At 43.8% G+C, this 14,608-nt stretch overlaps 2 protein-coding genes across 2 annotated transcripts; both read right to left on the bottom strand.

Moving 5' to 3' along the window:
- Nucleotides 1-204: 204 nt before the first annotated feature.
- BETA-UP (beta-ureidopropionase) lies at nucleotides 205-2,997 on the bottom strand. Its single transcript, XM_079052829.1, has 6 exons — nucleotides 2,799-2,997; nucleotides 1,873-1,980; nucleotides 1,498-1,686; nucleotides 1,195-1,422; nucleotides 894-1,118; nucleotides 205-756 (listed from the first exon to the last, which is right to left on the bottom strand). The coding sequence occupies exons 1-6, from the start codon at nucleotides 2,934-2,936 to the stop codon at nucleotides 391-393; spliced, it is 1,254 nt and encodes a 417-aa protein (XP_078908955.1). The 5' UTR covers nucleotides 2,937-2,997; the 3' UTR covers nucleotides 205-390.
- A 1,208-nt stretch (nucleotides 2,998-4,205) lies between these two features.
- On the bottom strand, nucleotides 4,206-4,610 carry LOC145113134 (uncharacterized). The gene has a single exon (XM_079049257.1). The coding sequence runs from the start codon at nucleotides 4,608-4,610 to the stop codon at nucleotides 4,206-4,208; it is 405 nt and encodes a 134-aa protein (XP_078905383.1).
- Nucleotides 4,611-14,608: the final 9,998 nt, after the last annotated feature.

Genomic DNA, 14,608 nt, shown 5'->3' with positions numbered 1-14,608 from the left:
TTTCTTGTTGGATCGGGTTTTCACCTATAACCGAGTGCTATTAACATGACCTGTTGACTTAATTGATTAAAGAGTAGACATTATTTACAAAAATGTTATTCTTATAGCGATATCTAAAATGACCTACATTGTCACATCTCATCCCATGAGCACTCGACCTTTCTACAAATATACCACCACAAATCCAACTGCTACGTTTAAACATTGCTCAAAAAAAAAATTTAATAACAAATCAACCAACTGCAAATCACAATATTGTTACATATGAACACTAAACCAAATTTACTTTTTTTTTGCATAATAATTTAACATCCATAATAGAGAAATGATTTTTTTTTCTTCACAAGCATGGATCGGCATAATACATGAGAAATAAACATTTTTTATTTTTTACACATGATTCTTATGCAACAAGGGATCGGAAATGACTTGTGGCTCAAAGTCGGGCTTCACATATCTCGAAAGCATGTCGGCATATACCTCATACCTAGCTGTCATACGGAATCCCCATTTGTCCTTTAGCTGTCTGCACAGGTTAAGATCCATGTCTGATATCAACAACCCGTCTTTATTCCTTGAAAGTGATGGGGTACACGATGCATCTGGTCCCGAAACGTGACTCGATCCATAGAAATGACCAAAATCTGCATGTGCCGGTTTCCCATCACCCGATGTAAACGGGTTCGGGAACACCTCCGTCCCCACCCGATTGATGGACCCCACAAAGTAACTATTTGCTATTGCAGCATTTCTTGCCTACAAAAAAAAAAAAATCCACATGCATAGTAATTCAGTACAACCTATTTTGTCAAACACAGTCAGTATAACCTGTTTGTTCTGTCCTGTCCTGTCCTGTCCTGTCATGTGTACCAGATAAGGCATAAAGAGAATACCTCGATGGGCCACATTGGCTCACTGAGTTCACCGACTGTAGCAGAAGGATTGAAGACAATTTCTGCACCATTTAACCCGAAGGCTAACCAGTTTAAAGGATGATGCCTTCCATAGCATATATTCACACCAATCTTCCCAAATGCTGTTTCAAACACAGGGTGACCCGTATTTCCCTCCATATAATATGTACTCTCATTGAAATCCCCAACCCGAGGTATATGATTCTGCCATTTCATTTGCAACAACTTTATTTCTATTATCACTCGATAAGAAATGGAAATAAATGAAGAAACAATTTACCTTCCTGTGCTTGCCTATGATGTTACCATTGTTCCCAATTATAACTGCAGTATTCCACATAGTCTCTCCATGTTTCAAATCTCTCTCGAGTATTGGGCTTACTATGACCATGTTATATTTCCTTGCAAAACCTTGAAGAAATTGTGTTGATTCTCCATCTACAGGCTCAGCAAATTCACACCATCTTTTCTCACGGGTGCAAAATGCAAAAGGCATCGTCCATGCCTCCTGTAATTCAGTGATGATTTAATGATTTAATCCAAAGATTAAAGGAAACCAGGAATTATTATATTGAAAGCTTACTTGTAGACATAATATGTTGACCCCTGAAGCACCTGCTGCATCGATAATGGGCTTCAGTTTTTGAAATATGGCTTTCTTTTGATCAAGAAAGGGTGCAGTTGTTGGTAGAGAGATTGAGTTTTGAATGAGTCCAACACGCACTATACGAGGTTCTCTTAGTAATTCCTTGTCAGCATTGAACTTGAATGCCTGCAACATGAATTGAAAAATGAAAACCATGTATGGATCTTAGATATATAACTACATGCAGTTCAATTTCCAATCAGTGTCAAAAAGGTTAAATTCAGATTTATGCATCAATGCTTCAAGTTTTGCCTTTTTCTCAATTTATACAACAAAGTGGTTTTGTTTATACGAAATATGCAATGACTCTACCTGAATATCAAAATCATGTTGTGAAGATAATCCTTTGGCGATTTCTATTATTGGCAAGGGCTCAAGTGGCTTTCCACAATTCATTCCAATAAGCAAGCGGCTGACTTCCTGAAAAAGAAATATGATGTACAAAAGATTATCACTGCAAACTAATTCATTTCTTTCATATTACCTTTGATCCCGTAAATAGATGAATGTTTTACTTTCATGGTTAAATTAATTATATTTCTCATCTTCAAAATAATATAAAGTCTCGTTCAAGACTGAAAATGAAGCCAAGTGCTTGAGATAATAGCCATAGGGCCAGAAGAGTACACAAGAAGTCAAGAAGACAACAACTCAGCACTGATGATGTTGAAAGGATGGATTCTCCCTCTACCCCACTAAGAAAACAAAAAAATAAGTCCACAAGTGACTTTTCCGATTAAGAGTTTTTTTTGTCAGATCTAGTTTCGATTATAACAAAATTGGATAGTGTTTTGCAGCAAACGTAGCACACGATTGCTTCTTTTTCAGTACAGGTTATGAAATCTAATTAATTACAGAGTGATTTCAATAAAAAAAAATTAGAACCGTATAACTTTTGAATGTCAAAACCAACTCAGTTGACTTCATACGTCAACGTGACCTGTTATTAAAGGTACTACTTCCAATTTCAAATTGGAATGAACAAGGAAGAACTTAACATCAGCTTGTAATCCGACTATGGGATCATAAACTGGTCAACGTTCAACTTTTTGACCTCAATTTATAAGTGATCACATCAAAACAATCTTCTAGTTTCACCAAATCCACTGAGATTAGGGAACAATTTTTTCTATACAGCCAAAATAAAACATAGGAAGCTACAATCCATCCGACAAACAATGAAATTCAAACAAATCAATATGATTTTCATAATCAGTAAACGCAAACGCACAAATTACCTTGAAAACTTGAGGAGAGAGGGACGATTCGAGGAGGCGATGAAGAGATTCGAATCCACAAATCGAACCGTCTGACAGTGTTCTTAATTCTTCTTCCGAATTTCCATTCTCTTTTCCAACTTCTTCCTTCCTCTCCATTTTTTTTCTTGCAGATTCGTCTTGAAACTCTGGTGGACGATTACGTCTGGCACTCTTCCAGTTCTAATATATTTTGATATGAATTACATCAATGGTCCCTAAACTAATCCTAGATTCACATTTTGTTCCTCCAATAATTCTTTATCCCTTATTTAATTGTCAAAGTAGTAGCTGAAATAATAAATAAGTCGTATGAGATATTAAAACCTTATAAAATGTTGAGTGGAATCAATAACAGTTCAGTAATTACAAAATTGAAGATGACACAATAAGTATTTTAATTAATATTTATTCGTTTCTTTGAGATAGATTCTTTGGAATATGTTTTATTTTGTATGATTAATTTTTATTACTCCTCTCTATGCACAATTTGTTCATTAATAGATTCATTCTCACCAAAGGGCCTTTGACCTAGTGGTAATGAGTGACTCTCTCAAATGAGAGGTCATGGGTTCAAGTCTCACTAAGAGACATAGGTGGTGTTTATATATGTTAGCATGAAAAGCATTAGTTATCATCATACAACAAATGAGATGACAAACTGGTAACAAGTTGCGCCGTTAAACCTTTTTGTATGGTAAACCTCCTTTTTGTATGGTAAACCTAATTCTTTTGAAGATTACATCCATATATCTAGAAGATATAACATTGATATGCATGATCTATTGTACTCTATTAAGAAGCTCTACCGCATTTGCTTGTAGCAGCTTTTAAAGCAGCATCTCCGCTGTGAAAACCCCAACCCTTAAGTCCACATGCGTGTTTCCCTCCAACTCAAAAAATCAAAACGTTAGTCGGTCTAAGGGTTGACCTTCCTTCTGCCGGGTCAGTCTAGAAATTCACAAGTGTCTCTTTCTTGGTGAACACCCAGACACGCTTAAATATGTCAAACAAAACATCTCTAACCATATCGTGTCTGTATTTGAACCTCGGGAGTTATTTACAGTGAACTGCATGCTTTCCATAAGAGTCCAAACATGTCTTGCGACACACCTGACATATCGCGTTAGCTGGGAATATTGGGATCATGGGAATATACAATAAGAAAAGAATAAAACCGCAATTTCATTAGTTCAACTTCCATAACAAAGTTAGGTTTTAAAGTTCACCTATGCGCTCTTTCACTTTACAAAAGCGAGTAATTACATTTTCAGTCTTAACATCCTCTAGTGCTTCATTTTCTACACTACAAATCAAAACACCATTCATAAAATACTCACATATTCTATTACGCAAATCGGTCTTCAAGAACTTCATTGTAGAAAACCATCATTCAACGGTTGCGGTTGTGACGGGCAAAACCAAAGTTAGTTTTAATAATCTATAAACCAAAGGAAAATAGAAGTGCTTCCCAGTTTCCACCACCAAATGAGAGATGTCTGCAATTCCCTTCAAATTGAAAAATCTCTCATCATGGAGCAAAGAGTGATAATAGATATCAAGTTGCCCATTAAGTTGCACCCTTTCTGAATCGTCAAAATCATTTTTGTATATCTCGCTTAGCTTCAACAACTTTGCTTTATCAAAAGTAGAAAATGAGTCACAAGGAATTAAAGCCGCCATGTTCTCCATCAACTTCGTGCCAACTTCACTAAATCTATCCCCAAATTCTTGAATTTGCATATCCAAAACCGTGTTAAAAATCACAACTTCAAAATGATGTTGATTATTCATATTGGTCCTACGATTCCGTGGGGGTAACATAATATTCCGACATGTCCACAATTTCAATATTATGCTTTTCACAAAAAGCACATACGTTCTTCCAAATTTGTGGAAACTCATCTTTTCTAAAAACTAGCAATGTTTTCTTTGTCCCTTTTACTAACGAGACCGCTTCCAAAATATCTTGATCTTTTTTTTTGAAGATGCTTTGACAAGGTATCCATGAGGCCTATAGTTTCCAACATCAAATGTAAAAGAAACACGAAATCAAGTGTCTTGAAATATGAAAACAAAATTTCAATACTATGCTTTTCACAAAAATCACATACCTTCTTCCAAATTTGTGGAAACGCATCTTTTCTAAAAACTAGCAATGCTTTCTTTGCCCCTTTTACTAACGAAACCGCTTCCAAAATATCTTGATTTTTTTTGAAGATGCTTTGACAAGGTATACGTGAGGCCTAGAATTTCCAACATCAAGTGTAAAAGAAACATGAAATCAAGTGTCTTGAAATATGACAAAATACCCTTTGCTTGATTACGACTGGATAAAGTAGACCCCTCCTCTTTGACATATTTAACGACCGCAACAACTTCTGCAAACAAATTCAACAAACTTACAATTGTTCTATAATGTGAACCCCATCTAGTATCTCCAGCTCGAACAAGAGAAATCTCTTGATTCAACCCTCTTCCTGTTTCAGTTTCACCAATACCAATTCCGGCTACAACTCTTTTTTCTTACATCTATCGTCATATATTTTCTCTTACAAGAGCCACAAACGACAGTAACCACCAAAGCTAGTTGTTCAAAGAATTCTTCAACATCATCATGTTTCTTTGCAACCGCCACTGTAACGCCCCGATTCTCAGGTATCGATTTTGTATAAGAATTTCTTTGATTCAAGGTCTACTCGACGAGTTGGTTGCCCTACTCGTCGAGTAGCAGCGGGTTGGTCCACGTATTTTAGTGACCTACTCGCCGAGTCCAAGAAGGGACTCGACGAGTAGGAGCTGGCAGATGAAACCCTAAATCCCGGGGCATTGCACCCTATTTAAAGGATCATTGGCCTTCCCCAGCCTCCCCTTTACAGTTACTTGACACCCTCAAACCCTAATTCGTATGAGCATACTCCATTTGTGTTTTTAAGCTTGGGAAGAGGATTTTTGGTGGGAAGAAGCTTGGAAATCAAGTGACTAGGAGCAAGGAACGTGTGAAACCAGAAATCTACCTCAGTTGGCATCCTTTCGGGAAGGTATTAAGCCATTATCCTAACCCCCTTTTCATTCTAGATCTATTTTGGGTGGATTTTAGGGCTTTTCTAGCTTATTAGGAAGCCTTTCTTGTGTTTGAGCTAAGATTTAAGGTTGCAACTTCAGATCTGAACTCTTTTGGGTCTCTAAGTCCATAAAGCTTCCAGCTTTTGCAAGAATGAGACTCTCCTAAGGTGTAGAGCTCCATTGAAAGCTTGGATTGGTCATTTAGAGTCTCTAGGGCCTTGCATGCACGTAAAGTTTGCAACTTTACGTGATAAGCATGCCCTAGGAGCTTAGATCTGCAATATGGGGTCGTTGCATGGCTTAAAAAGTACATGTATGGTTGAAGGTCTGAAGGGGCTCGGCGAGTCGCATAGTCAACTCGGCGAGCCACATGAAGATAGTCCTGTACTCGACGAGTTGGATGAACAACTCGGCGAGTCCGTTGAAGATTGTCGTAGACCCGACGAGTAAGTAGAATGACTCGGCGAATCGGTTAGGGTTTTCCCAACCTTCGGACACGTATGAGCACAACGAGTTGTAAAGGGAAAAATCGGGGAGTTAGCCACGGAGTTACGACCACTGACACTAGGAACTCGACGAGTCACTCAAGTGACTCGGCGAGTTGGCGAGTCATGCCAGGAACTCGGCGAGTAGCTAAGGATACTCGACGAGTTGAGGTCAACATGGACTGTTGACCTTGAAAGTTGACTTGGACTTTGGCCGAGGGTTGACTATTGGACTTCTGGAAGTATCTTGGGAATTTATGAACTTTGTGATGTGTCAGATATAGGTGGTGGAGTTTGTGGTGGTGATCCGGGAGTTGATCTTTCTAGTTTCAGACGACAGTTGCGAGGTGAGTTTTCCTCACTATACTAAGGGGTCTAAGGCACCAAGGTCGGCCCATTGGATATGTTATCCTAGCAGTGTTAGAATGTTGAGTATGAGTAGTGTTGCATGTTAGTGGCTATGCCAGTTAGGTAGATCTGTAGGACTACCTGTGTTGTTATATGATTATTTGTATGCTCAGTGGTTATGTTATCTATTGATATGCTATGTGGGATGGGTTGAGGTGATACTGCTCCGTGCGGTAACCAACAAACCCAGGAGCATTCCAGATACAGGCTAAGGAAGACTCGTACTGTGGGATCGATGGCAAGCCAGATGTGAGCTGTGGGCCCGTAAGGCAATCCAGACTCACACTGTGGGCCCAGGGGTGATCCAGTCTGTAAAGCTGTGGACCCAATACATGTTGTTGTTTATATATGTGTTATGTCAGTGTATCGGTATTTTGGGGGAACCCACTAAGCTCTCGGGCTTACAGTTTCAGTTTATTGTTTCAGGTACATCAGGGGATCGCGGCAAGGCGAAGGCATGATCGTACAGCTCCTCCTGCTTTGTTTATGGTTCTGGGGAAAACTCTGATATAAACTATTTTGGAAAACGAATTTGTAATCATTAATGGATCTTTAATGTTTTGAAAAGTTTAAATTTGGTCTGATTTTTTATGGATGTTACAAGTTGGTATCAGAGCCTTGGTGTGAGTGAATTGGAGGAACATGCGTGTGAATCCAGTCTCAAATCAAGGAAAGGTTTTCGAAATGAATTTCTAAAATGGTTTTCAAAATAAGTAAAGGAGGATGCAGGGTCTACGATCAGCTGGAGCCAGTAAGTAGACCCCAAACTACCATACAGTTATTTGATTATGTGATATGTTAGAACAACATGCTAGAGATAGGCTAGGGATCTTTAGGAATTGCATGATAGAATTGCCTGATTATACGATGCCTGCTAGCCTAGGGTTTTCCTTATATGAGATTAACATCATTATTGTAGTTGCTTAGTGTATGCATCATGGTTATACATAATTAAGATCTTATAGCCTGAGAATGTTTGGCTTGACCTTATGTTCTGTTCTTATTGATTAGGTCTTAGGGTAGGATCGGATATTCGAAAGTCTATAGGGTCCAGTGTTATGTATGGCTAGCGTACACTAGTGCTACAGGGTTGGTGGAAGTTTCATGGATGAGTGGGTTATGGGATATATAGCATTCCTCCAGGAGTGAGGATTGAGCGCTCGCTATGTTTATGTATTAGTAGGGTGTTGTGGTGATACTTGAGACAAATATGGGTAGGTATGGAAGGTAGTATGGGCCCGTACTACTGAAAGCACAGGACCCATACGCGTATTAAGGAAGTCACAACCCCTAGGGTTTAGTCGGGAGTTGGCTCCCAGTTATTTATGTGGATTATCTGATATCTTGTGGTATGTTTCAGAATGGTGATGAGGAGACGCTTTGTGACTGGATCCGGTTCAGGATCAGGATCAAGAGATGGGGGCCAGGAGGGGCCAACAACACCTGAGCCTGTGGTGCAGAAGGGTACAGAGGAGTTGGATGCCAGGATTCGGGAGATCCTGCATGATGAGGTTGCCGTTGCGTTCCGGGCACAGCTGCCGGAGATGTTTGGGTCTATTAAGACCGCCATGGTTGAGTACTTCGACGAGCGATACGCACCCCTTGCGGAGACGGCTGCCGCTGCAGCTGCATCTGCTGTAACAGTGGCAGGGGAGGAGGAGGAGCCACTCGGGGCTTCCAGTACAGGGAATTCGATAACACGAAGCCCCCTACTTTTGATGGGACGCAGGACCCCATCAAGGCTATGAGGTGGATCTCAGATGTGGAGGGGTGTTTCTTTACCTGCTCATGCCCTACGGACCAGAAGGTCAGGTGTGCTTTGAACCTGCTAAGGTCTGGGGCCAAGGACTGGTGGAGATTGGCGACCGGGTCGTACACTGATGATCAGAGAGCTGCTTTTACTTGGGAGCAGTTCAGGGATATGTTTCGTGCCCGATTCATTCCACGGGTCGAGCGGGAACGGTTGTCACAGGAGTTTTTGAGTTTGAGACAGGATGGGGAGTCGGTAACGGAGATCACCCGCATGTTTACTGAGAGGGCGATGTTCTGCCCAGAGTTTGCTTCCGAGCAGGCTCAGATGACCCGTTATCTGAGCATGCTCAAGACTGACATTCGTCAGTTTGTGTCTACCCAACGATGTGATACTCTTTTGGAGTTGCAGGAGGCTGCTAGGCGGCGTGAGTTGGAGATTGAGCTGCAGTCGAGGGAGCAGCGGCAGGCCCCGACACAGTCTCAGCCGGTGCCGAAGCGGTCTAAGACCGCTGATTCTAGGACCGGGGGTCAGCAGAGCCGCACTTATGGAAAGTGTGGCAAGGGTCATTCTGGTATGTGTCGAGCTGGTAGTGGGTGCCACAGGTGTGGCAAGGAGGAGCATTACGCGAAGGACTATCGCCAGACAGTCCCGGTTCAGGGTATGAGGTTATGTTATCATTGTGATTAGGTTGGCCACGTGAAGGCCAACTGTCCGTTGCTTGCCGCTAAGCCGGTGCAGGTTTCCGCGCCAGCTACATTGAGGATTCCTGATTGGAGGCCAGTTAAGGCAGAGCCTCCGAAGGCTCAGGGGCGTGCCTTCCAGCTTACGGCTGAGGAGGCCAAGGCAGCACCGGATGTAGTTGCTGGTATGTTTCTATCCTTTATCTCAGTTACTATATCTGATGTATGCTTATCTGTTGTACCTGTGATTAGGTACGTTTCTTGCGAACTCCTTACCTACATTGGTTTTATTTGACTCGGGGGCGAGTCGGTCTTTTGTATCTTAGACATTTAGTAAGGAGTTCATAGTGCCAGTAGGTGAGCTAGAGTGTCCGTTGCGAGTCTCTATCGCCAACGAACACGGGGTTTCTGCTTCTTCGGTCTACCGAGGATGTGAGATGGAGATCTTCGGGATACCTTTTCCGATAGACTTGATTCCGATTCCCATGAGGGATGTATGCGTGATTATGGGGATGGACTGGCTCAGTCGATTCAGTGCCATAATTGATTGCGAGGGTCAGCGGGTAGTGGTTCGAACCCTAAATGGGGGAGAACTGATCGTATATGGTGAGGGCACCAGAGTGCGATCAGGGTTTTGTTCAGCCGCCAGGGCTCGGCAGTACATTCAGCACGGGTGTGCGGATTACCTAGCGTATGTGGTGGATACGCGAGTCAGGGATCAGACCCCAGTTTCGGAGGTTCCAGTGGTTAGAGAGTTTACTGATGTGTTCCCGGAGGAGTTGCCAGGGATACCTCCGGAGAGGCAGGTCGAGTTTCGGATCGACCTGGTGCCAGGTGCGGCCCCTATAGCCAAAGCGTCATACCGATTGGCACCGCCTGAGATGCAGGAGCTGTCATCACAGCTGCAGGAACTGTTGGGCAAGCAGTTTATTCGACCTAGTAGTTCTCCATGGGGAGCACCGATCCTCTTCGTCAGGAAGAAGGATGGTTCGCACCGGATGTGCATTGATTATAGGGAGCTGAACAAGTTAACGGTAAAGAACCGTTATCCACTCCCGAGGATAGATGATCTCTTCGATCAGTTACAGGGCGCATCTTGGTTTTCCAAGATCGATTTGAGATCCGGGTATCATCAGGTTAGAGTTAGGGAGGAGGACGCGGAGAAGACCGCATTTCGGACGCGTTATGGACATTACGAGTTTGTAGTGATGCCGTTTAGGCTCACCAACGCACCACCAGTATTTATGGACCTGATGAATCGGGTCTGCAGACCGATGCTCGATCGTTCGGTCATTGTATCATAGATGATATCTTGGTGTATTCTAAGACCCGAGAGCAGCATGAGGAGCATCTACGGGATTTATTAGGAGTCTTGAGGCGGGAACGACTCTATGATAAGTTCTCTAAGTGCGAGTTTTGGTTACGAGAGGTCCAGTTCCTTGGGCATCTCGTTAACCAGGAGGGGATTTTGGTTGATCCGGCCAAAATCGAGGCAGTCATGCGGTGGGAGGTTCCGAAATCTCCCTCAGACATCAGGAGCTTTTTGGGATTAGCAGGCTACTACCGGAGATTCATTCAGGATTTCTCCAAGATTGCAGTACCCCTCACTCGTCTGACGAGGAAGGGGGTGGAATTCCGGTGGGGCCCTGATCAGCAGAGGGCGTTTGAGACCCTCCGACAGCGGTTATGCGAGGCCCCAGTCTTGACACTCCCGGAGGGAGTTGAGGATTTTGTGGTGTTCTGTGATGCATCCATCACAGGTTTGGGGGCAGTCCTCATGCAGAGAGGACGAGTGATAGCCTACACATCGCGGCAGCTGAAGCCGCATGAGACGAGATACCCTACGCACGATTTGGAGCTGGGGGCAGTAGTGTTCGCTCTCAAGATATGGAGACATTACTTATACAGGGTCCGTTGCACCATATACACGGATCACAATAGCTTGAGGCATATCATGGATCAGCCGAACCTGAACATGAGGCAGCGCAGGTGGCTGGATGTAGTCAAGGACTACGATTGTGAGATCCTTTACCACCCCGGTAAAGCGAATGTGGTGGCGAACGCTTTAAGCCGCAAGTCAGCTGGGTCTTCTACCCCAACGAGATGTATGAGGATAGCTGTGGATTCTCCGCTTGTGAGTTTGATCAGAGATGCCCAGGTTGAGGGCATGCGACCAGAGAATTGGAAGCTGGAGAGGATCAAGGGTGAGAATACCCAGTTTGTGCAGGATAGTCGGGGATTATTGACCCGATGCGGTTGGGTTTGGGTTCCGATGTCTGGTGGGGTCAGGCAGACGGTCATGGAGGAGGCTCATAAGTCTCATTTTTCTATTCACCCGGGGGCCACCAAGATGTATAGAGACCTGAGTTTGAGTTACTGGTGGCCATGTATGAAGCGAGAAATCGCTTGGTATGTCGAGAGGTGCTTGACCTGCAGGATGGTCAAGGCCGAACATCAGAGGCCGCATGGTAAGCTGCAGCCTCTAAAGATTCCCATGTGGAAATGGGAACAGATCACGATGGATTTCATTACCAAGTTGCCGAGGACGCCGAAGGGATTTGATGCTATATGGGTCATCGTGGATCGATTGACCAAGAGTCCCCATTTCTTGGCTATTCGGGAGAGTTCGTCGGCCAAGAAGTTGGCCGACATGTACGTTCGCGAGATCGTGTCTCGCCATGGGGTTCGTGTCTCCATTGTCTCCGACCGAGATGTTAGGTTTACCTCCCGTTTCTGGCAGAAGTTCCACGAGGAACTGGGCACGCGGTTGCACTTTAGCACAACATTCCATCCGCAGACTGACGGTCAGAGCGAGCGGACCATTCAGACCCTCGAGGATATGTTGAGGGAGTGCGTCATTGACTTCGGTGGGAGTTGGGATTCCCACCTACCGCTTGCAGAGTTCGCCTACAACAACAGCTATCATTCTAGCATTGGCGCCCCACCTTTCGAGATGTTGTATGGACGGAGATGTCGCACCCCGGTTTGTTGGGGTGAGGTGGGACACAGGGTGATGGGGCGGACGGAAGTAGTCTTGCAGACTACTGAGAAGATTCAGCAGATTAGGCAGTGATTGCAGACCGCTCAGAGTCGACAGAAGAGTTACGCCGACAGACGTCGATCTGAGTTAGAATTTCAGGCGGGTGATATGGTACTCCTGAAGGTCTCACCCTGGAAGGGTGTGATTCGCTTTAGGAAGAGGGGGAAATTGGGTCCCCGTTACATTGGTCCGTTCAGGATCATTGCCAGTGTTGGCAAGGTGGCTTACAGGCTAGATCTACCGGAGGAGCTTAGTCAGATTCACAGCACTTTCCACGTTTCGCAGTTGCGAAAGTGCATTATGGACCAAGAGGCAGTGGTGTCGTTGGATGATATTCAGGTCGATGAGCGCCTGAATTACGTGGAGAGGCCTGTGGCCATACTGGAACGAAAGATTAAAGTTCTGCGGAACAAGGAGATACCTTTAGTGAAGGTACAGTGGGAACATCGGAGGGGGTCCGAGTGGACGTGGGAGCCAGAGGCAGAGATGCGGGAGCACTACCCAGAGTTGTTCGCCGCGGCAGACTTCGAGGACGAAGTCTAGTTCAAGTTGGGGAGAATTGTAACGCCCCGATTCTCAGGTATCGATTTTGTATAAGAATTTCCTTGATTCAAGGTCTACTCGATGAGTTGGTTGCCCTACTCATCGAGTAGCAGCGGGTTGGTCCACGTATTTTAGTGACCTACTCGCCGAGTCCAAGAAGGGACTCGATGAGTAGGGGCTGGCAGATGAAACCCTAAATCCCGGGGCATTGCACCCTATTTAAAGGATCATTGGCCTTCCCCAGCCTCCCCTTTACAGTTACTTGACACCCTCAAACCCTAATTCGTATGAGCATACTCCATTTGTGTTTTTAAGCTTGGGAAGAGGATTTGTGGTGGGAAGAAGCTTGGAAATCAAGTGATTAGGAGCAAGGAACGTGTGAAACCAGAAATCTACCTCAGTTGGCATCCTTTCTGGAAGATATTAAGCCGTTATCCTAACCCCCTTTTCATTCTAGATCTATTTTGGGTGGATTTTAGGGCTTTTATAGCTTATTAGGAAGCCTTTCTTGTGTTTGAGCTAAGATCTAAGGTTGCAACTTCAGATATGAACTCTTTTGGGTCTCTAAGTCCATAAATCTTCCAACTTTTGCAAGAATGAGACTCTCCTAAGGTGTAGAGCTCCATTGAAAGCTTGGATTGGTCATTTAGAGTCTCTAGGGCCTTGCATGCACGTAAAGTTTGCAACTTTACGTGATAAGCATGCCGTAGGAGCTTAGATCTACAATATGAGGCCGTTGCATGGCTTAAAAAGTACCTGTATGGTTGAAGGTCTGAAGGGTCTCAGTGAGTCGCAGAGTCAACTCGGCGAGCCACATGAAGATAGTCCTGTACTCGACGAGTTGGATGAACAACTCGGCGAGTCCGTTGAAGATTGTCGTAGACCCGACGAGTAAGTAGAATGACTCGACGAGTCGGTTAGGGTTTTCCCAACCTTCAGACACGTATGAGCATGGCGAGTTGTACATGCTGTTGTTTATATATGTGTTATGTGCAGTGTATCGGTATTTTGGGGGAACTCACTAAGCTCTCGGGCTTACAGTTTCAGTTTATTGTTTCAGGTACATCAGGGGATCGCGGCAAGGCGAAGACATGATCGTACAGCTCCTCCTGCTTTGTTTATGGTTATGGGGAAAACTCTGATATAAACTATTTTGGAAAACGAATTTGTAATCATTAATGGATCTTTAATGTCTTTAAACCCAAACCGTAAACCCAAACCGTAAACCCAAACCGTAAACCCAAACCGTAAACCCTAGAGTTTACGACCGTAAACTCCCAAGGAGTGGTCCAAGGACCGTAAACTCCAAGGGAGTACCCAATTGAACCCTAATCACTTCCCAAGCCCTCGAATTGATCCTAGGAGCCTTCCTTGTGATGCATGAGACCTTTAGACACACAAACTCACCATTTCCATGAGTTTACGGCCGTAAACTCGTGGGGGAAATGGTCTCCCAACCGTAAACACACTTAAGTGTGGCAAAGTGAAGTGTAAACTCCATAGTGAGGCCATACACTCCTTAGATGCAACCTTTAGCACTCCTAACACTTGGAACAAAGTGTTTTCATACATTAAAGTACCTTTACTCACTTAATTAGTGATTACACAACTAATTAGATACTTTATACATCACTACATGTTACATAGGATCCGTGCGTGTGTTCAAGTCCTCACTTGACACCTAGCATCCTACTCGGCGTTTCCATTCACTCCACTCACTACAGGTGAGTTCATACCCCTAAATGAACCTTTTTAAATGTTTTTAACTGTTTTATGGGGGGGAATACAAGTTGAACCAAATAAGTTGTAGTAACAAT

This window comes from Lactuca virosa, chromosome 5 (assembly GCF_052849685.1).
Source record: "Lactuca virosa cultivar CGN04683 chromosome 5, Lactuca_virosa_CGN04683_v6, whole genome shotgun sequence".
NCBI classification, from domain to species: Eukaryota; Viridiplantae; Streptophyta; class Magnoliopsida; order Asterales; family Asteraceae; genus Lactuca; species Lactuca virosa.
The sequence above is the reverse complement of the archived record's forward strand: the minus strand, read 5'-3'. Positions and strand labels throughout refer to the sequence as shown.